The sequence below is a fragment of the Bos indicus x Bos taurus genome, chromosome 18 (assembly GCF_003369695.1).
Source record: "Bos indicus x Bos taurus breed Angus x Brahman F1 hybrid chromosome 18, Bos_hybrid_MaternalHap_v2.0, whole genome shotgun sequence".
NCBI lineage: Eukaryota > Metazoa > Chordata > Mammalia > Artiodactyla > Bovidae > Bos > Bos indicus x Bos taurus.
This window is the reverse complement of record NC_040093.1, coordinates 54,776,463-54,797,633: the sequence shown is the minus strand read 5'-3', so window position 1 is coordinate 54,797,633 and position 21,171 is coordinate 54,776,463. Positions and strand designations below refer to the sequence as shown.

The window sequence follows — 21,171 nt, the reverse complement described above, 5'->3', positions numbered from 1 at the left end:
GCCCCCAAGGTTACCCTGTACAGAGAAGGGGGCAGAGGTTCTGGCTGGCAGGGCCAGGTCTAGCCCCGGAGCCTGCTCCTCATGGCTCGGCTACCCTTGGCCCAAGAGTGGGGCCCTGCATCTGTTTCCTGAGAGGATAGCTAGTTGACTGGGGCAACCCTGAAGGAGGTTCCTAGAACAGATCGCGGAGACTGGCCCCCAGGCACTCGCCGCTCCAGCCTGTGCTGCCAAAGGCACCACTAGAAGGGCGTGGGGTCCTGCTCACCACCCACTGCCCAGGCTCTGGAGAAATCCCATCGGGCGGCCTCTGGTTTTCCTGCCCTGGAAGCTTAGAGGGAGGCAGATCAGTGCCTGTGATGCCCAGAGGGACCTTGGTCCCAGCCCCACGAGCAGAGTATGGTCAAAGCTCTGAACCGCACAGGCTGAGGTCAAATCCCAGCCCTCACGCTCACTTGCTGTGTGACTTTGGGCAAGTCACTTAACATCTCTGAGCCCGTTTCCTCTCCTGATAAAGGACTGAACTCTAGCATGTCCTTCCTAGGGTGCTGGAAGGATGGAGTGAGCAGGTGGTATGCAGTGAGAAGCCAGTAACCTCGAGGCCCTCCCTGGAACAGGCTGCCCATCACTCATTTGAGAAATGGCTTAAAAGGGAGGGTCCCAGCAGCTTCCCCGGCGTTGGTGTTGGGGCTGGGGGAGGGGGCGGTGCCACCGGCGTTCAGAGTTGTGTGAGGGAGCAGCGTGGGTAGGTGGGGGCCACAGGACAAAGGATGAGAAGGGGAAGGACGCTTCATGGCTCCTGGCTAGATTATTCTGTAATTCTCTAGACGCTGTGCACAGAGGGGCTCAGGGCAAGTGCCTGTCCCCCTCATACCTTCCTTCTTCCCTGACCGTGTCAGGGCCCCAAGAGGGTCTAGAACAGAAAGAGGGGTCCCCGGGCTCTGGCATGGCAGCCCGGTGATGGTGTTTCTGGTCTGTCCTCAGGGGCAACTGGATCGGAGAAGCCCCCTACAAAACCGGCCAGCCTTGCTCCGAGTGCCCGGGCAAGTATCGCGGTGGCTGCAAGAACAACCTCTGTTACCAAGGTAGGAATCCACTTCAGAGCCCTTGGGAGCGGGCTTCTGCTCCCACCCCTGAGTCATAGAGCTGCCAATGTGAAATGGGGATGTTGGACAGCTAGGGGGAGAAATTGGTCCCTTCCACCCTTGGCCTCTGCTCCCCTCCTCCATCTCCAGACTCCAGCCCACACTCCCCTCCTCCCCTCCCCATCTCCAGACTCAGGGTTGAGCCCCAGCTCCCCTTGGGACATCCCCCAGTGGGCGTCTCCCACGGGCGGCACTGACCAGAGGCATCCTGCCCTCTTGGTGCTCAGACTTTGGTATAAAACAGACAACAAACGAGGAATTTAAAGCAGCCGTGTGATGGATGGTCCAGGCCAGCTGTGGGCCGGGTGGGCTATCGGAGCCCCTCCTGCTTGTTCTTGTCCCCACCAGACCCCCACCAACCCACGTGTGTGGCTCACCCGGCCCTTACTCATCATAAACATCTACGTTCCCCCCGCCTCAGCTCAGGCCCAGCTAGAGCTTTCAGGCCGTGTATTTTCCAGCAACAGGGCGTTTCCATTTACCCCACTCCTGTAAATAATGCACATTTTTCATGCCTGAAGTGCTCCTCATATTTCGGACTGTTTCCTCCAACTCCATCCCGGCTGAGGCGCTGACCATGTGTCTGCGGTTAAGGTGTGTTTTTTTCACGTGGCTGCATCAACAGGTCCTGTGACGGTTGAGAGGGGCCTTTCAGGAGGGTTGGCACGGGCAGGAGGCAGCGGCCCTTCCCTGCTGGGGGTTCGTGGGGTCAGCCCAGTGGGCTCCAGGGTGAAGAGTGGATTCCAGCCCTCTTGGGCCAGTTATTCCCTGCTGATTCTGCCCACTGCAGCGGGGCGGTGGCTGGGGGGAGTCCTCTGAGGGGAGAAGCAAGGGTCTGATGGTGCGGCAGTGTGGCCCAGTCCATGTGGTCCCCTGGGTTATGACTTACGTGCGGGGAGCTGAGTCTCCGGAGGAAGCAGGGGCTCAACGCAGAGTCCAGACATGAGACTTCCGGCTCTGGATCTTAGTGATTTGAGGCTCTTTGCTCAAACCCCTCGGTCTCTCTGCCCGGCGGCAGAATGGGCCTGGTGATGCATCTGTCCGTGACGCATCTCAGACTCAGATGAGAGAGTCAGTGCATTTGGTGTGACCATCCTGAGTGCCTGCTGTGTGCCAGGATGTTGGTAGGTGATGGGGTGGGGTAACTATGGGGACCAGTCCCGGCCCTGCCCCGGGGAACCTGACATCCAGCGGGGCCGTTGCCCCTTTCAGGGCATGATACAGGTGCCTCGGGGCTGTAGCACAAGCCCCCGCGTGGGCCGGGTCAGGGAGGGCTTCCTGCGCAGGCAGCTGTCGAGGAAGACTGAGCCTGGTGATGAGGGAAGGGAAGGGCGCGCCCGGTAGGAAGCCGCTGTGCCATGGCACGGCGCACAGGTCCTGGCAGTGCCCGCCGTGCAGTAGGGGGCTACAGGCGTTTGTTAGGTAGAGTTCCTCCTGCTTCCCCTCTCCACCGTCTTCGAGACAGGGTCCCCACGCCCATCCTTAGTGAAATATTTCCACGCAGTCCCACTCCGATACCTGGATTCCTGGGACAAGCGTGGGTTTTAGAGTCTAGTACACCTGCTTGGGGGCTATCAACCCTGCACGTTCCAGCAGGGGGACCCCGGCAGGTCACCTCATCAGTCTGAGCCTCAGTCTTCCTGTGTGAGCATGGGGTGACGTGTCAGCCCCTGGGGGTAACAGGAGGGCTGAGAAGGCAGGCCGACACTCGAGCCATGTCAGGCTCCAAGTTCCCATTCAGGCGGGTCCTGTGGCTGCTATCTGGTCGCCCAGAGGGACAAGTCCCCTCTCAGATCCTGAGGGCTGGTTAGGGGACTGTGAGGGAGGGCAGACTCCTGAGGGCGCCCCCTCAGGTCTTCTATTGGGGGACTCCATGTGTGCACGAGGCAGGCTGTTGCGATGCAGGGCGGGCAGAGGGGCCGGGTGTGCCAGGCAAACTGCTTGCCTTCTATGAGCCTCAGTTTCCCCATCTGTAAGAGTAATGCCATCATCTCCTGCAGATGGTTTGCTGGGAGGATGTGGTAAGGAAGGTACAAGTTACTAGGACAGCAGCCTGCACATAGTCACCACTTTATGGACCCAGCCTGTTACTTTCTTGGAGAAGCAGGTGAGGAGGTATGACCTCACTTGTCACTTGGCCTGGAGTTCTTCACCTTAGGGGTTACTGGGGCCCCCATCCATCTCAGGATCCTGGCACATGCCTTCTTTTCTTGGAAAACACAATTGTGGTGTCACACCTCCTCTAGGAAGACTTCCCTGATTTCACAGCCAGGCTGCTCACTTGCCTCCACGCCCTTACTGCACCCAGACTCTCCATGAACTTGAATCACCTGTAGTTACAACCGCTGGTTCATGCCAGGGCCTCCAGGGGCACCTGGCAGGTGTGTTCTGCATGTTGTCTGAATAAATACACCCCCAAAGTCCACAGAGGGGCCTTGTCAGAGAACAAATATACACAAAGACAGCCTAGATACAGGTTAACCCACCCAATGAAACCTCCTGGACTTGCTTCTTTATTTTTAGTGGAAAATACCCAACTTCACTTGGAGGGCATCCTGATTTCCTTAGCTAACCATGCAGAAAGTCTCCTCTAAAGCAGCTTATCTGCATAAGCTACTTAATAAGCGTTTATTGAGGTGCCTGGCAAAGCCTTGACCTCTTAATGGAGATGGAGCAGGGATAAGGATAGACCATAAGAGGCGTTCCCACCCCTCTAGCCTGGCCCTGTGTGGCGATGAAGGGTGTGGGATTCAGGGAAAGGAGTTTGACTCTCAGCTGTGTGAGCTTGGGCAGGTCACATAGCCTCTCCAAGCCTCAGTTTTCCCATTTGTGAAATGGGGCTGTTCACACCTCCCAGGGCAATGAGAGGATGACACGAGAACTTGACATTAGCTATGAGCTTTGTCCACACTTACAGAACCAGATGGAGTCTGCAGAATGATGTAGAAATGCTCGGTGCCCTGGGACCCCTGGTCCGGAGCTGGACGGTGCACAGGGTAACCTTGGTGTGAACTTGGGCACGGAATTTCCCCAGGCCTGTGCTGGTCCACTCAGGGGATCTTAATTAGGATGTGCTCAAATACAGCCCATCCTCTGGGTAAGCATTCCACTTTTCATGTGTGTGTCCGAGGGTGAGGACTGTCTGCCCATTTTCTTAAATAGTGAGCCCTCAAATGCTTTAGGCTGCTCTACCCAACTATATTCGGCTAAATAAAGCTGCGATTATGAGGTATAAAAATCCTAAAGGCCAGTGGAAGAAAACCCAGCTTATTCCAGAGACAGCTCTGGCTTTCAGTGAAGGGCAAGCCTGAATAGCCACATTGACGGGAAGACAGACCAGAGACCGCTGCTGGGTTCCAAGTGCTGTTTGCAAACCCAGCATCTTCGTAAAGATTTTGCCTATAGAGTTTAGCTACAGATGATGTTTCCTGCATTACCCTTCCTGAATATCTTTAAACTTTGCTGGGACTATTTTTTTCCTCTCCAAAGGGTTCAAAGACAGAATTCATTGCAGGGGTTGGAGGGGGTTGACGGTCCTTCATGCAGCCAGTTTTGTTGAGCAACTGCTGTGTGCTGGAGCTCGTTGTAGAGTGGGTGTGAAGCAGGCTGGCTGCTGCCTCAGGGAGTTTTCAGCTGGTGGGGGAGGCAGGTGGTGGTGAGCCTGTTGTCCAGGAGCCGGACATGAAGGCCCACGAGCTCTGGTAATGAACTTGGGACTCAGGATTGATGTTCTCCTCTGGCTTCAATCCCGTCCATCCTCCTCCTCCCGTCCCATCCCCAGGGTTCCCCTGGGGCGGTGGTTGTACAGTGATGAGTCAGCCAGTGAAATGCCTGCAGAGTATCCTATCAAAAGGCATCCAGAGAAGATCTCTTGAAGAAATCTTGAAGTCGCCCTTCAATTGAATGGCTTGTATCAACACAAAACAGTTGGTCTGCCCTTCAGAGAAGAAATGTTGTCACCCTTAAGGAGAAATGGAGATAAGGCTCAGAATTGGTGGACATTTGATGGGACTTGAGTCTTAATCCATTGACACAAAGAAGCCTGCGAGGGCCCCATACCTGCTCCTTGAACTTCTTATCAAAGCACATCTGTTGTCTTTTCTCACTGGAGAAGCTTAGAAGGCAAGGGTTTCCAACTCTGGTCCACGGCATCCTTGGCGAGTCCCCCAGCAGATGTGCACCAGCTCATGTTTGATAAGGGCACGCAAGCAATACTTTGCTTTGCTTTGGCTGGAGTGTAGGGCTTGGTATCCAAGTGGCCTATTACAGATCACAGTGACTTTCATGATGAGAACTGATGCTTAATAAATGCAATTTGTTTGGTGAATTAGAATGTTTTGAAACATGAAGGTTGCAATCATGTTTGGAGAAATAACCATATTTGGGTGGGGAAAAGATTGGGAGCCAGTGAACTAAGTTTTTTTAACCAAGAGTTGGGTCTTTGGCTCTTTGTAGGTGATGGTTCCAATGTTACTGGGTTTCAGAACTTCAGTGCAGAGAAAGGTTAAGTGATCTTGACCTTCGGGGGTGGGGAAGGGAGCAGAACGTGAGGGCGGTAAAGGGCAATGTGTCTAAGACCATCGACACGGGTATTCTTGCACCCCGATGGCATGTATCTAGGAGGACCCCTCCCTCAGTGAGAACCCAGGGCAGAGGGACCTTGGGGAGACAGCTGCGGTTTGGGGTCAGAAGATGAGGTAGCTTCCTGAAGCTGCTCCCTTGGGTAGGCAGTGGTGAGTAGGCAGAGATGTGACAAGAAGTCATTCTGACCATCCAGGGGTGGGTGCCGGGGCCTTCTAGCCTCCGGTCAGCCCAGCTGCTCTTGGGTTCCAAATCAAGCACAGCGAGCAGAGAGCCATCCGTCGCCTTTGGGGGAGAGAATCCCACCTGGCCAGTTGGCCCTGAAGTGGGACTTTCTCTTTGCTGCTGAAATGACCCTTTGTGAAAGCAAACCTCAAACTAGTTTCATCTCCAGATGGCTTTTTTACTTCTTCCCAAGTGCATTTCATTTGGATCCCAGCATGTTGCTTTTCTCTCCCCCTTCACTATTAAGAGACTTATGGCCAGGAAACTGAAACGGACGACATGAATGAGGTGGAAGCGGCCCCTATTCCAGATGAGAAGCACGTCTGGGTCACCCCGAGGGTGATCAAACCCAAGAAGCCCAAGAAAGACTCTCCTGTGAACTACATGAGTGAGTGGGGCTCTGCCCTGCCGGCCGCCTCTGGAGGGGCCAGTTTTCTCTGGGGTGGACGGAGTAGGGGAGCCAGGGGGTTGAGAGGTCTTCAAGTCGACAAACAGCAGGGACCAGGGTGGGGTGAAGCTTGCAAAAGCACCACCCAAACATGTTTCTAAAAAGTGATATTTTAAAGTCATTTCAAAAGAAGCATTACAGGAGCTGTGTTTGGGTAGCCTTCCCCCCTCCCCGCCCCATGCAATTATTTTAAGGTTAGACCTTCTCTTGTCCTTTCAGAGAGGACCGGGGCTGAGATTGGGTTCCAGTTGGGGTGCCCACCTCCCAAAGGATGAGTGAACAGGCAGCGTGGGGCCCAGCTCCCGGGGCCGCCACGCACACGGGTCCTGTGACTCGGACCTGCCTCTTTGACACTCCACGTGCTCATCTGTAAAGTAGGAGCCCTGATGCCTCTTGTTAGCACTGTTTTAGTTTAGAGACACGGGTGTGTGCATTTCCCGTGTCCGTATTTTAGGAGAGGCATTGTGTTCTTGACAGAGAAGAACAGAAGCAGTCACTAAGGAGCTAGGCTATGAATTCTAGACCTGGGCTGCATGTTCTCATCTGTCCCTCCTCACCCATCTCCTTGCCGGAGCGGCTGCAGCTCAGTCAGGTTGCTGTGAGGACTCTTTACAGTCACATGGGTACCCCCGTGTCAGCTGTACTGTGAGGTCCTCAGCGTTGCCTCCAACAGCTCCGTTAAGGTGGGAAGTTGGCTGTTTCCCCAGAGACTTTCGGAGGTCCCCAGATGCCCTGTTCTCACGCTCACCTCTGGTCTCCCAAGACCCTTCCCCTCCTGGGGCTCGCTTCTCTCTGCCTTTCCTTGCTCGGCTCTGATTCCTCCCTCCCCGGCCCGGGTCACCTGTGTATGCGGCACGTTTACTGAAGTTTGGGGGCTCTAGAGAGCATTTTCTTACAGACACGGCACTAGGTATGGCTCCTCTGCCCGCCAGTGTCTCTGTTTTCCCTCCACACCATCACACAGCACACAACTGGACTCGGCTCTGAGCAGGGGGCCGGCTCACGCCCATCTTTCTCAGAAAGCCTTGGCTATTTTGTCAGTTGCCCTCCCGCCACCGGCACCCAGCCGGTGTTCTCGTGGGCCTTCAGTTATCTCTCCCCTGGGCTTCCCGCCTGTTCAGTCAGCCCATAGCTCTCTGTGACCAGGAAATACCCTGATGTCCTTGTCTGTCCAGAGGTTCCAAACTCTTTCATTATTATTTTATTTTTCCATAATGTAAAATTACAAAGTAATACGTGTCTTTCTGTCAAACTATAATACTACTCCAAGATTCTGATATGTCCCTATAAACCAAAATGAAAACTTGGCAAAGTCCTCTTGGCTGTAGGGGAGATGACACTGGGGAGAATGGCTGGGTCCCCGCTTCCTGGGCTGCACAAGGCTCGCCCTCCAGGGCCCTGTGAGGCTGAGGGGAGCTCAGTGTACCAGGCTGCCTTCCAGGGTTGGTTCACTTTCTCTTCAAGGCTCAGAGAAACCCCTGGAGGTGGATACTGTACCCATCCCCAGTAATAAGTGGGATTTGAACCTCAGAGAGGGGAAGTAAGTGTCCGAGGTGATAGTGCTACTAGAAAAAGGAGCCGGGATGCAAACCTCCACCCTGCGCCTGCAGCCAGTGGGTGACGCTGCTGCTCTCATTATGATGAGGCTTCCAGGATATTCCAGAAAGTTCCTCAGGGTGGGGATGGGATCTGCTAACTCAGACTCATCTTCCCGTTTCTTGCTGTGACAAGTGTTTCTGCATTTCTCTCCTAGCCCAAGTCGTCAAGTGTGACACCAAGATGAAGGACAAGTGTAAAGGGTCCACATGCAACAGGTAAGTAAGGGCTGGCCCCTCCCTCTCCTACCACCTGCAGCCCTTAGATACACCTGCTCTGGGTCAGGGGTCCCTTCGTGACCTGTCGGCTGATCTGCTGTGGAAATGCCAGGTGTGCTGTAGACAGGGAGATCCTGAACAATGTTTTGGTGCAGGTGGGTGCTCCTTTCCACCCTCTGCATGAAGGGGTCCCAGATTGACCTGGAGCTCTGGGCTGCGGCAGCGTCAGGGCAGGTGTGGCCATGGCCGGGTCCAGCACGGCTGCTGCGGAGTCCCAGTCAGCCTGCTTCCCCAGGGCCCCACCAGACGAGGAGCAGCCAGCATCTCCCCCAGAGTGGAACGAATTAATCTAGCCAATGGAGTCACTTAGTATCATCCATTTCGGATGTTGAAAAACATCTGCCAAGAAGAAGAAGCTTGGTTTTGGCAACATAGCCACTGAGCTGCTCCTTCTGGCAGCGAATGGCCAACAGGTGCAGTGGCCACGTGCAGACCCTCAGGTTCACGGCAGGAAAACCGTGTCATTGGTGGAGGGGCCCTTGCTCTTCTTCCTATTGGTCCTGGCGTCTGTTCATCTAAAGCTGAATCATATTATTTAAAGCACATGCTCATTGTGTATGCCCAGTAGTGGGATTGCTGGGTCATAACACAGTTCTATTTCCAGTTTTTTAAGGAATCTCCACACTGTTCTCCATAGTGGCTGTACTAGTTTGCATTCCCACCAACAGTGTAAGAGGGTTCCGTTTTCTCTACACCCTCTCCAGCATTTATTGCTTGTAGACTTTTGGGTCGCAGCCATTCTGACTGGCGTGAAATGGTACTTCATTGTGGTTTTTATTTGCATTTCTCTGATAATGAGTGATGTTGAGCATCTTTTCATGTGTTTGTTAGCCATCTGTATGTCTTCTTTGGAGAAATGTCTGTTTAGTTCTTTGGCCCATTTTTTGACTGGGTTGTTTATTTTTCTGGAATTGAGCTGCAGGAGTTGCTTGTATATTTTTGAGATTAGTTGTTTGTCAGTTGCTTCATTTGCTATTATTTTCTCCCATTCTGAAGGCTGTCTTTTCACCTTGCTTATAGTTTCCTTCATTGTGCAGAAGCTTTTAAGTTTAATTAGGTCCCATTTGTTTATTTTTGCTTTTATTTCCAATATTCTGGGAGGTGGGTCATAGAGGATCCTGCTGTGATTTATGTCAGATAGTGTTTTGCCTATGTTCTCCTCTAGGAGTTTTATAGTTTCTGGTCTTACGTTTAGATCTTTAATCCATTTTGAGTTTATTTTTGTGTTTGGTGTTAGAAAGTGTTCTAGTTTCATTCTTTTACAAGTGGTTGACCAGTTTTCCCAACACCACTTGTTTAATACATTGTCTTTTCTCCATTGTATATTCTTGCCTCCTTTGTCAAAGATAAGGTGTCCATAGGTGCGTGGATTTATCTCTGGGCTTTCTATTTTGTTCTATTGATCTATATTTCTGTCTTTGTACCAGTACCATACTGTCTTGATGACTGTGGCTTTGTAGTAGAGCCTGAAATCAGGCAGGTTGATTCCTCCAGTTCCATTCTTCTTTCTCAAGATTGCTTTGGCTATTTGAGGTTTTTTGTATTTCTGTACAAATCGTGAAATTATTTGTTCTAGCTCTGTGAAAAATACCGCTGGTAGCTTGATAGGGGTTGCATTGAATTTATAGATTGCTTTGGGTAGTATACTCATTTTCACTATGTTGATTCTTCTGATCCATGAACATAGTATATTTCTCCATCTATTAGTGTCCTCTTTGATTTCTTTCACCAGCGTTTTATAGTTTTCAATATATAGGTCTTTAGTTTCTTTAGGTAGATATATTCCTAAGTATTTAATTATTTTCGTTGCAATGGTGAATGGAATTGTTTCCTTAATTTCTCTATTTTCTCATTATTAGTGTATAGGAATGCAGAATTGAAAGAGACACATGTACCCCAATATTCATCGCAGCACTGTTTATAATAGCCAGGACATGGAAGCAACCTAGATGTCCATCAGCAGATGAATGGATAAGAAAGCTGTGGTACATATACACAGTGGAGTATTACTCAGCCAGTAAAAAGAATACATTTGAATCAGTTCTAATGAGGTGGTTGAAACTGGAGCCTATTATACAGAGTGAAGTAAGCCAGAAAGAAAAACACCAATACAGTATACTAACGCATGTATACGGAATTTAGAAAGATGGTAACGATAACCCTGTATGCGAGATAGCCAAAGAGACACAGATGTATAGAACACTCTTTTGGACTCTGTGGGAGAGGGAGAGGGTGGGATGATTTGGGAGAATGGCATTGAGACAGGTATAATATCATATATGAAACGAATTGCCAGTCCAGGTTCGATGCAGGATACAGGACGCTTGGGACTGGTGCACTGGGATGACCCAGAGGGATGGTACGGGGAGGGAGGTAGGAGGGGGGTTCAGGATGGGGAACATGTGTACACCCGTGGCAGATTCATGTTCAGTTCAGTTCAGTCGCTCAGTCGTGTCCGACTCTTTGCAACCCCATGAATCGCAGCACACCAGGCCTCTCTGTCCATCACCAACTCCTGGAGTTCCCTCAGACTCACGTCCATCGAGTCAGTGATGCCATCCAGCCATCTCATCCTCTGTCGTCCCCTTCTCCTCCTGCCCCCAATCCTTCCAAGCATCAGAGACTTTTCCAGTGAGTCAATTCTTCACGTGAGGTGGCCAAAGTACTGGAGTTTCAGCTTTAGCATCATTCCTTCCAAAGAAATCCCAGGGCTGATCTCCTTCAGAATGGACTGGTTGGATCTCCTTGCAGTCCAAGGGACTCTCAAGAGTCTTCTCCAACACCACAGTTCAAAAGCATCAATTCTTCAGCGCTCAGCCTTCTTCACAGTCCAACTCTCACATCCATACATGACCACAGGAAAAACCATAGCCTTGACTAGACGGACCTTTGTTGGCAAAGTAATGTCTCTGCTTTTCAGTATGCTATCTAGGTTGATGTATGGCAAAACCAATACAATATTGTAAAGTAATTAGCCTCCAATTAAATAAATTTATATTAAAAAAAAAAAAGCACATGCTCAAAAGAGAAGGTGTATTGTGTCACCTGAAAGAGAGGGTCCTGTTTTACACCATGGGGACGTGGAGTCAGGTTTGTCAGGAGAACGCTCCACTCGCCTTTGGCAGGAAACAACCACCAAAACAAGTATAAATAAAAAAGAATCTCGTTAGTATCAGTAATAATTTGATGTCATTCCTTCCAACCTTTGTTCTGTGCTCTGATTAGGCCTTTCCTATTGTACAATTTTGTATGTTACTGGTTTCACTTAAGATTTCCAAAGTCAATAACTATTCCTCAAAAACTTCATTTCTAGTGGCCGTATAATACGCTGACATTTGGCCACACAGAAATACATTTGGCTATTCCTTTGACACCTGCTGACTTACTTCCAGTTTTCCCCAGTTATAAATGGTTGGAATAACATGGAGGTCTGACTTTCTGACTTTTTTCTTGGGAGAGTCAAGAATCAAGGGATATAAATTTTTAAATTTTTTTAAATTGAAGCATAGTTAATTTACAGTGTTGTGTTAGTTTCAGGTATGTAGCAAAGTGATTCAGTTATACAAATATATATATTCTTTTCAGATTCTTTTCCATTATAGGTTATTATAAGATACTGCATATAGTCCCTATATACAATATACAGTAGGTCTTTGTTGGTTATCTATTTTATATACAGTAGTGTGTATATATTAATCCCAAAGTCATAGTTTATCCCTTCCCCAATTTCCCCCTTTTGTATTCCTAAATTTTCTACGTCTGTGAGTCTGTTTCTGTTTTATAAATAAGTTCATTTGTATCTTTTTTTAGATTCCACACATAAATGATAGCGTGTATTTGTCTTTCTCTGACTTCACTTAGAATGGTAATCTCTAGATCCACCCATGTTGCTGCAAATGGAATTATTTTAGTTTTATGGCTGAGTAATATTCCATGGTATATACGTACCATCTTTTTTATCCATCTATCTGTTGATGGACCCTTAGTTTACTTCCATGCGGATATTGTGACTATTGCTGGCATGACCATTGGGGTACCTGTATCTTTTCGAATTAGAATTTTTCATCTTTTCGGGATATATGCCCAGGAATGGGATTGCTGGATCACTCGGTGGTTCTGTTTTTAGTTTTTTAGGGAACCGCCATCCTATTCTCCATAGTGGCTGCACCAACTTGCATTCCCACCAAGAGTGTAGGAGGCTTCCCTTTTCTCCACACCTCTACAGCATTTGTTATTTGTAAACTTTTTAGTGATGGGTGGTACTTCACTGTGGTTTTAATGTACATTTTTTCTATTAGCAACATTGAGGATCTTTTCATGTCCCTGTTGGCCATCTGGCTGTCTTCTTTGGAGAAATGTCTATTTAGATCTTCTGCTCATTTAGGGGGCTTTCTGATTGGATTATTTGTTCTTTTTTTTATATTAAGCTGTATGAATTTATATATTTTGGAAATTAATCGCTCGTGGGTCACTTCATTTGCAAATGTTTCCTCCCAGTTTGCAGGGTTTATGGTTTAAGAGACATGAATTGTTAAGGCTTTCTGGAAAGATTAATTGATATTTGTTTGTGAGCATGGTCACCATCAATGAATTTTATTCTATTACAACACCCTTGTAGTTTGACACCTGGAACTTTTAGTCTGCACATCTTTGATGATTGGTATCTGAGGACTTTTTTGGTGCCTTTGAAGCCACTTGTCTTTCTTCTGGACAAGCCATTTGTCCATCTGTTCATGGAAACGTCCATCTATTTGACTTGAATCTGAAGCACATGAAAATGGTCTTTAAAGAGGCCAAGTTGAATCTGTAATTGTGTCCATGTGTCTATACACTTCAGCCTGGGTAAATTGTGACTTGCTCCCAAACAGTGTATGCTAGATCACTGACACTTTTCTATATGTAATAATAGCTATTGAAGGGGAACAAAAACAATAAATTCATGGCGAGGTTTTATCAACGTATTTTATTCAACTTATGAAAATCATCTTCTTTCTTTCCCATCAGGTACCAGTGCCCCGCAGGCTGCCTGCACAGTGGAGCAAAGATCTTTGGGACTCTCTTTTATGAAAGCGTAAGTATGGCCAGAGCTTCTTTAAATGGCTGGCGTGGACTCCTGTCTCTGTGTTAAAAGCAGGTGGCTGGTTTTCAGGTGAACAGATTTTCTTTTTGCTCAGTAGTCAAACCTCCCTCTTAGCTAAGGCTAATAGGCATAGCTGATCCATGCCTATTTCTGGGGTCACAGATTTGCGAAGCCACTTTCGGAAATGGGGGCTGACCCCTGAGCCGATCAGTCTCTATGTTAGCCCCAGCGTTAATATGCTCCACTGGAGGGGGAGAAAGGGCTGTTTGTCACTGTTCTTAGTTTGTAAAGCAACACAGATGAGTTCTTAAAGATAAGCAACCCCAGAAACAAAGACGTGTTATAGAGCGAGGTCGGAGTCAGCAGTGGGGTGAGCCTTGGCCCGGCTTTTTGGCTTTTTGTGGGTTGAGGACAAACATCTTGTGTGTTCCTGGAAATGATTGCTGACAAAGGTGAATTCAGATGTACTTACATTCCGGCCCCGCCCTGCAGGCGTCCAGCATCTGCCGGGCCGCCATTCACTATGGGATCCTGGACGACAGGGGAGGCTTGGTGGACGTCACTAGGAACGGGAAGGTTCCCTTTTTTGTCAAGTCAGAGAGAAACGGCGTGCAGTCTCTGAGGTAAATATTCTGTGATCAGGGCTCCTGAAAACTTCTTTTCTGATTGTGAGAGTATTGTTGAAACCTTGGGAAGTTCTGGACCATATAAAGAAGTGGGAAATAATACAGATGACAATGCTATAACTCAGAAATCACCCCTATAAGCTGTTTAGCATATTTTATTCCACTGGGTTTCTGTGTGTGTGTCTAATGTGTTGAGCTTCTTGTTTGTATGTTTGCTTGTTTTTGTAGCTTTGAGGAAAGTTTATTCCATATTTGAAAGTTAATACTGCTCTTAATTATGAAATGTACATATAGCCATTAAGATATAGAAAAACAAATAAGGAAATATTGACCCCTTCTTTCCCACTTGCTCGAGATAGTCTCGGTACACAACCTTCGAAAGTGTATAGTCTTGCAGTCTGACGTGAGTTCTGAATCCTGCTTTTTCTCCCTTGCTTGTCACTGAGACCTTTTCCGACACCTCAGTAATGACTGATAGTATCTTTGAGTTTTCAGGCTAATTGTTCACTGGCATTCCCTACATACCCCCCTACCCCCGAGAATGAAGCTTTTCATTTTTTAAAAATACCTACTTGTGTTTGCAAGGTGCTTTTCACATAAGGTATGTGGATGGGTCACAAGGCAGACCATCCTTGCCGTCCTGACTTTTGGGGGTTGGAGGGGGCATGGAGACCAGCAGGAGGCCATGTCTTCATCTGTCCATGGCACCTGAGGCATAAGGTGACCAGGAGATGGTGGAACCCACTGCAGGCTCTGGGGTCAAATGGACCCAGCTCTGCCTCCTCCCCGTCTGTTAGCCATTAGGCTAACGCAAATTTGTTTTCATACTTTGATAATGATATTAATAATACATGACTTCCTTTTAATCTTTTAAATGTATCATATGCATTTAAAAAGCATTGTTCTGAGGGGGCGTCCAAAGGCTTTACCAGGCCTCTAGAGGGATCCTTGGCACAAAGAAGGTTAATGAGCCCTGTTCTAGAATGTTCTCAGTCTAGACCTTGCTCTGGAATGTCCTAAGGGCTTTCAGGGTGATGGGAAACAAGTAGGAAGATATGAAATTGAGGTGGAAATAAACTAAGTACAGTAACAAGGGTGCATGTTTAGAAGCAGTTCTGTTTTGTATTCACCTAATGCTTCCTTTTACAGCAAATACAAGGCTTCCAGCTCATTCACGGTGTCAAAAGTAAAAGGTAAGCTGGACAGTCTTCTCTTATATGACCACAATCCACAGGTTACCCTGGAATTTTGTTCCCCTTAGTTACTGATTTAATGGATATCATAACTGTTGGTACTGCTTTTCTCAGCATTGCCACAATATTGAAGAGGTTCCTGAGAAGGATTCCTTAGCTAGTTTCTAAACATATCTGAACTTGGCATTGGCCCTAGATGGCTAAGGCTGAAACACAGGCCCGAGTTCCCAGCTGACTATCACAGAAAGACTATCGCCTGGGTCTAGAGTAGCTAACAGGCTTCATAGGCAGTATTGATTTCTACTGAGTGGTAGTGGCTACCTGGAACATTGTGTTGAGAAGGATTCTGAGGTCCAGTTCTGTGCTCAGCAGAAAACGGAGCTGGAGAGGTTAGTCATGTCTGCCACAGAGGAGAGAGTGAAACCTGGGGAAGGACGTGGCCTATATTTGCTGTATCTCGTCCAGCTTTGTACCTGACCTGTGGCTTGTTCCTTTGGCAGGGTGGCATGTGACCATGGGAGAGCAGGCTGTAATCAGAACTGGGGTTGGATTTGTAGTTGCCCAGACTGGGCACTTGCCTGGAGGGGCTCAAGCAGGCAGGGGTGCATGGGCACCACCAGCCTTCCCCTCCCTGCTGGGAAACTGCCCGCCTACCCTCTCTTCCTTTGGGAAAGCCATGCTTGTCATTTGGCCTGGATGCCAGACACGTTGTTCAGTCGTTCAGTCGTGTCCAACTCTTTGTGACCCCATGGACTGCAGCACGCTAGGCCTTCTTGGCCTCCACTGTCTCCTGGAGTTTACTCAAACTCATACCCACTGAATTGGTGATGCCATCCAGCCATTTCATGCTCTCTCGTCCCCTTCTCCTCCTGGATACCTGACTACCTGGTTAGATATCTTTATAAAAATATGTACCATATTTTTATAAATTTTAAAAATTTTACCACATTACAAAATTAATACCTATTTATTCCAGATAATTTAAAAATATGGAGAATCAGTAGGGAAAAAAGAAAAAAGAAGACCTAAATTCCACCACTCAGAGATAACTACTCTGAACATTTTGGTGGATTTCTATAGAGTTTATTTTCCCTCTGCATTGAGTATATACATTGGTAATATATACACTGATATGTTTTTAAAAATTGAAATTGGTAGCCTGATTTAGTTTTTGAATAATAATATACCAAGAATATACTTATATACCTTCAAGTGGACTTCTGAACCTAATTTTAATGGTCTCCCCAGCATCCCATTGTGTAACAGACCCTTGTTGGACCTCTGCACAGACCCCTGCCCATCTAGATGATAGGCTCTGCTAGAGGCAGGCAAACTACAACCTTCAAGGCCAAACCCTGCCTGCCATCTGTTTTGTAAATAAAGTTTTATTGGCATGGAGCCATGCCTATTCATTTCTGTGTTGCCTAAGAATGGTTTTTCAACAGTATGTGAACTGTGAACTTCCAGATGTTCAAGCTGGTTTTAGAAAAGGCAGAGGAACCAGAGATCAAATTGCCAACATCTGTTGGATTATCAGAAAAGCAAGAGAGTTCCAGAAAAACATCTATTTCTGCTTTATTGACTATGCCAAAGCCTTTGACTGTGTGAATCACCACAAACTCTGGAAAATTCTTCAAGAGATGGGAATCCCAGACCACCTGACCTGCCTCTTGAGAAATCTGTATGCAGGTCAGGAAGCAACAGTTAGAACTGGACATGGAACAACAGTCTGGTTCCAAATAGAAAAAGGAGTACGTCAAGGCTGTATACTGTCACCCTGCTTATTTAACTTATATACAGAGTACATCATGAGAAATGCGGGACTGGAAGAAGCACAAATTGGAATCAAGATTGCCGGGAGAAATATCAATAACCTCAGATACACAGATGACGCTACCCTGCATTTAGTGAAGAAGAACTAAAGAGCCTCTTGATGAAAGTGAAAGAGGAGAGTGAAAAAGTTGGCTTAAAGCTCAACATTCAGAAAACTAAGATCATGACATCTAGTCCCATCAATCACTTCATGGCAAATAGATGGGGAAACAATGAAAACAGTGTTAGACTTTATTTTTTCTGGCTCCAAAATCACTGCAGATGGTGATTGCAGCCATGAAATTAAAAGACGCTTACTCCTTGGAAGAAAAGTTATAACCAACCTAGATAGCATATTAAAAAGCAGAGACATGTTGCCAACAAAGGTCCATCTAGTCAAAGCTATGGTTTTTCCAGTAGTCATGTATGGATGTGAGAGTTGGACCATGAAGAAAGCTGAGGGCGGAAGAATTGATGCTTTTGAACTGTGGTGTTGGAGAAGATTCTTGAGAGTCCCTTGGACTGCAAGGAGATCCAACCAGTCCATCCTAAAGGAAATCAGTCCTGAATATTCATTGGAAGGACTGATGCTGAAGCTGAAACTCCAATACCTGTTGCGAAGAACCAACTCCTTGGAAAAGACCCTGATGCTGGGAAAGATTGAAGGCGGGAGGAGAAAGGGATGACAGAGGATGACATCACTGACTCAATGGACAGGAGTTTGAGTAAACTCTGGGAGTTGGTGATGGACAGGGAGGCCTGGCGTGCTGCAATTCATGGGGTTGCAAAGAGTCGGACACGACTGAGCAACTGAACTGAACTGAAGGCTGGTTTCTATTAAAACAGCAGAGTAGAGTGGTTATAACACAGACCATAGGGCTCAGGGAGCTGGAAATATTTACTCTGACTCTTTAAGAAAGAGTTTGCTGAGGCCTGGACTGAACAAGGACAGGCTGTTAGAGACCACAGGTATTCAGTATTAGAAGTACTTCCTTAGACACAGCATTTGACCTTGAAGGAGTCACCTACCCCTCAGGAAGGGTTTGAGCAATGAACTGAGGCTGGGAATCAAAAACCAGACCTTCAGCCTGTCCTGTGCAGCCTCAGGGGGTCTCTTAGCTCTTTGGGACCTCAGTTTCCTCGTATACATAATTAGAACAATACCTTCCATGAGGATCCAGCGTGATAAGGTAGAGGGAAAGACTTCAAAGTAGAAAAGCACAATGCTGGCCCCACAGAGAAACTGGTTAAGTGTGATGACCTTTGACCTGTAGACACACTTAGGCGTGAGTTTTGTCTCATTCCTTGAGTGGCCCTGGGGGAGGAGTTGGGAGCACTGGGGCCTGGTGCCTGCTGGGTGCTCACCCTGGCTCTCATCCGAGTTCAGAGGCCCAAGTAGCCCCCAGGACCAGCAGCCCCTTTCAGTCTGGAAGCCTGAGGCTCAGGCCCGCCCATGACCTGTTGCTCCCATTCACAGTGCAAGACCTGGACTGCTACACCACCGTGGCCCAGCTCTGCCCGTACGAGAAGCCGGGGACACACTGCCCAAGGTAAGGCTCCCTGGCATCTGGATTTGCAAACACGGGGTCTGGGCTGCGGGGTGGGTAGGGTGGTCAGCGCACGCAGCCACGCACGGCTGAGTTCTAGACGCGGCCCTGGCATGTGTCCACCTAGGAAGTCATTTGCTTTGTGGTCTGAGTCGAGGGCCCACCCGACTTCTCCCTGAGACCGCTCATTCTCAGCCCTGGCTGCACACTGGACTTGCCGCAGAGGCATTAAAAGGACGAATCCCGATCTTCAGGGGTGGCCCAGGAGGGCATCGCATCTTTGGAGGCTTCTGCGTGAGTCCCTTGTGCAGCCCAGTGCCTGCGGCCCGCCATGAGGGACTTACCTGAGAAGGTGATTTGCCCCGCTCACTGTCACATCCACTAGCAGGAGAGAGTATGTGCTTAGTTGCTCAGCCGTATCTGACTCTTGCAACCCCGTAGACTGTAGCCCGCCAGGCTCTTCTGTCCATGGGATTCTCCAGGCAAGAATATTGGAGTGGGTTGCCGTGTCCTCCTCCAGGGGATTCTTCCCAACCCGGGGATCAAACCCAGGTCTCCCGCTTTGCAGGCGGATTCTTTACCATCTGAGCCACCAGGGAAGCAGAAGAGAGTATTTGACTTCATTTGCTGCCAAGCTCTTCCCAGGCCCCAAGACAGACCTCAGGACCTGTCATTCTTGACCCCTTAGATCAGCTGAGAACTCTGGAAGCTGGTTGACACTGGTCCCCTTGGAATCTGCTCTTTGATTCTTATATTTGATCTGTGATATTTTCTGTGGGTCACTTTAGAACAAGCTTGTTAAAATCCAGCTTTTTGGAGGTAAAACTTACACACAGTGAAATCCACCAGTAATAAGCATACAGGTGGGTGTGTTTTGAACAGTGTGCACCACAGTCCCGATAGAGGACGTTTTCATCACCGCAGCAGGTTCCCTTGTAGTCCGTTCCCCTCCCTCCGCTCTCTCCTGTATCCCTTCCAGCCCCTGATCCGCTTCCTGTCCCTACAGTCGTGCCTTTTCTGAAATCTCATGTACATGGAGCCATCACAGCAGAGACGTGGGTGTCTGGCTTCTTTCACTCCACACGATGCTTTGCAATTCACCTGTGTCCTAGAGCCAACGGGTGATTTGTTTCTTCTTTCACATTGCCGAGTCGTGGTCCACTCTGTGGATGTACCACAGTTTGTCTAAGGAGTGAGTTTTATACACATCTGCCTAAACCTTACTTGGCTGGTTTTTGGAAGATGGTGCGTCATAACTAAAGAAGAGGTGCCTCTGAAGTACCTATTAGACCCTCTCAGAAGATGGGGGATGTAGCACCCCCTGAGCCCTTCTCCTGGCCTGGAGGCCTGTGGGTTCTCCAAGGGGAAGACTGACCTTAAAACCAACAGGTGAGGGACTTCCCTGGTGGTCCAGTGGTTAGGACTCCTGCTTCCATGGCAATGAGCACGGGTTTGATCCCTTGTTGGAGAACCAAGATCTTGCATGCTGGGTGCAGCGGACCCCCCAAAACCTAGCAGGCGGAGACCCCCGAGGGTGAGCAGGAGGAACCCTGGGAGGGTGCTGATGAGGGAGAGGGGGCTGGACTGGGCCCCAGACTCCTCCCCTTGGCTACTCACGTTCCCCTTGGGGCTTTCTCACTGCCACTGCCACCCCCACCACCACGCTGACCTGCCCTGAATGTTCAAGGGAAAACGTCCCTTTAATATTTCCCCGCATGTTAAAGAGAAGCAGAAGGAAGTAATTTCAGAAAGTACAAACAAAAAGAAAAACTTGACATACTACAAGTATCCAAAATGTTTCTGACCTCTCATTCTAGAAGCAGGAAAGAACATTCTTACCCAGATTCTTTTTTTTTTTTTCTGTTTAAATCTCAGACACATCCTTGTTCTCTCTGCCCACTCTGCCCCTTCGCCCCAAAGGACCCTTTCCACTTCCCGGTCGCTCTGCCTGGCTCTCTTCCCCTTCGGCATCCTGCCTGTCTCTGGGCCAGAGGGCTTCCGGCTGCCTTTTTGGTTTCTTGGTCCCTGGGCTCCAGCCCATGTGTGCCTGTGCCAGATGAAGACAAAAGACCTTTTCTTAAGTCAAGCTTGTGCTCTTTCTTGGTTTGAGAGGCTCCAGTTTGAGGCACTCTCCTCATCCCCTGTGGCAGGGATGTGGTGACTGACACAGCAGTCAGCAAACCCTTCCTGCCCCAGGTTATCAGTGTTCCCTCCCTGGAATATTCTGTGACTCACAGAGGTGAGCACCCCCACCCTTTCCTCATCCAAAACAGGGCAGTGGCCTTAAAAAAAAAAATCTATTGATTACAATCTCTATAAGGTACCCGCAGTGTGAACCGGCAAACACCCAAGAATGGGAGATACAACCCCTTACAATTGCATACTCACCTCTGCTAGATTTTTGTTTCATTTCACCTCATTGTTTGTGCATGTCTTTTAATATGAAGAGCTTTTTAAAAAAAAAATTTTATTGCAGTGTAGTTGATTTACAGTGTCGGGTTAGTTTCAGGTGTACAGCAAAATGAATCAGTTATGTAATCAGCTATTGCTGTTGCTCAGTAGTGTTAGGCTCTGTGACTCCATGGGCTGCAGCATGCCAAGCTTCCCTGTCCTTCACCGTCTTCTGGAGTTGGCTCCAACTCA

The 21,171-nt window shown here is 48.4% G+C and overlaps 1 protein-coding gene across 1 annotated transcript in view; it reads left to right on the top strand.

Annotated features, from left to right (window-relative positions):
- CRISPLD2 (cysteine rich secretory protein LCCL domain containing 2) overlaps positions 1-21,171 on the top strand; it is a 66,649-nt gene that overhangs the window by 24,719 nt on the left and 20,759 nt on the right. Inside the window, exons 6-12 of the mRNA XM_027513892.1 lie at positions 982-1,082; positions 6,196-6,336; positions 8,150-8,210; positions 13,275-13,341; positions 13,843-13,973; positions 15,126-15,169; positions 18,459-18,531. Of these exons, the coding sequence (XP_027369693.1) occupies positions 982-1,082; positions 6,196-6,336; positions 8,150-8,210; positions 13,275-13,341; positions 13,843-13,973; positions 15,126-15,169; positions 18,459-18,531 (618 nt within the window). The remainder of the gene's footprint in view (positions 1-981; positions 1,083-6,195; positions 6,337-8,149; positions 8,211-13,274; positions 13,342-13,842; positions 13,974-15,125; positions 15,170-18,458; positions 18,532-21,171) is intronic.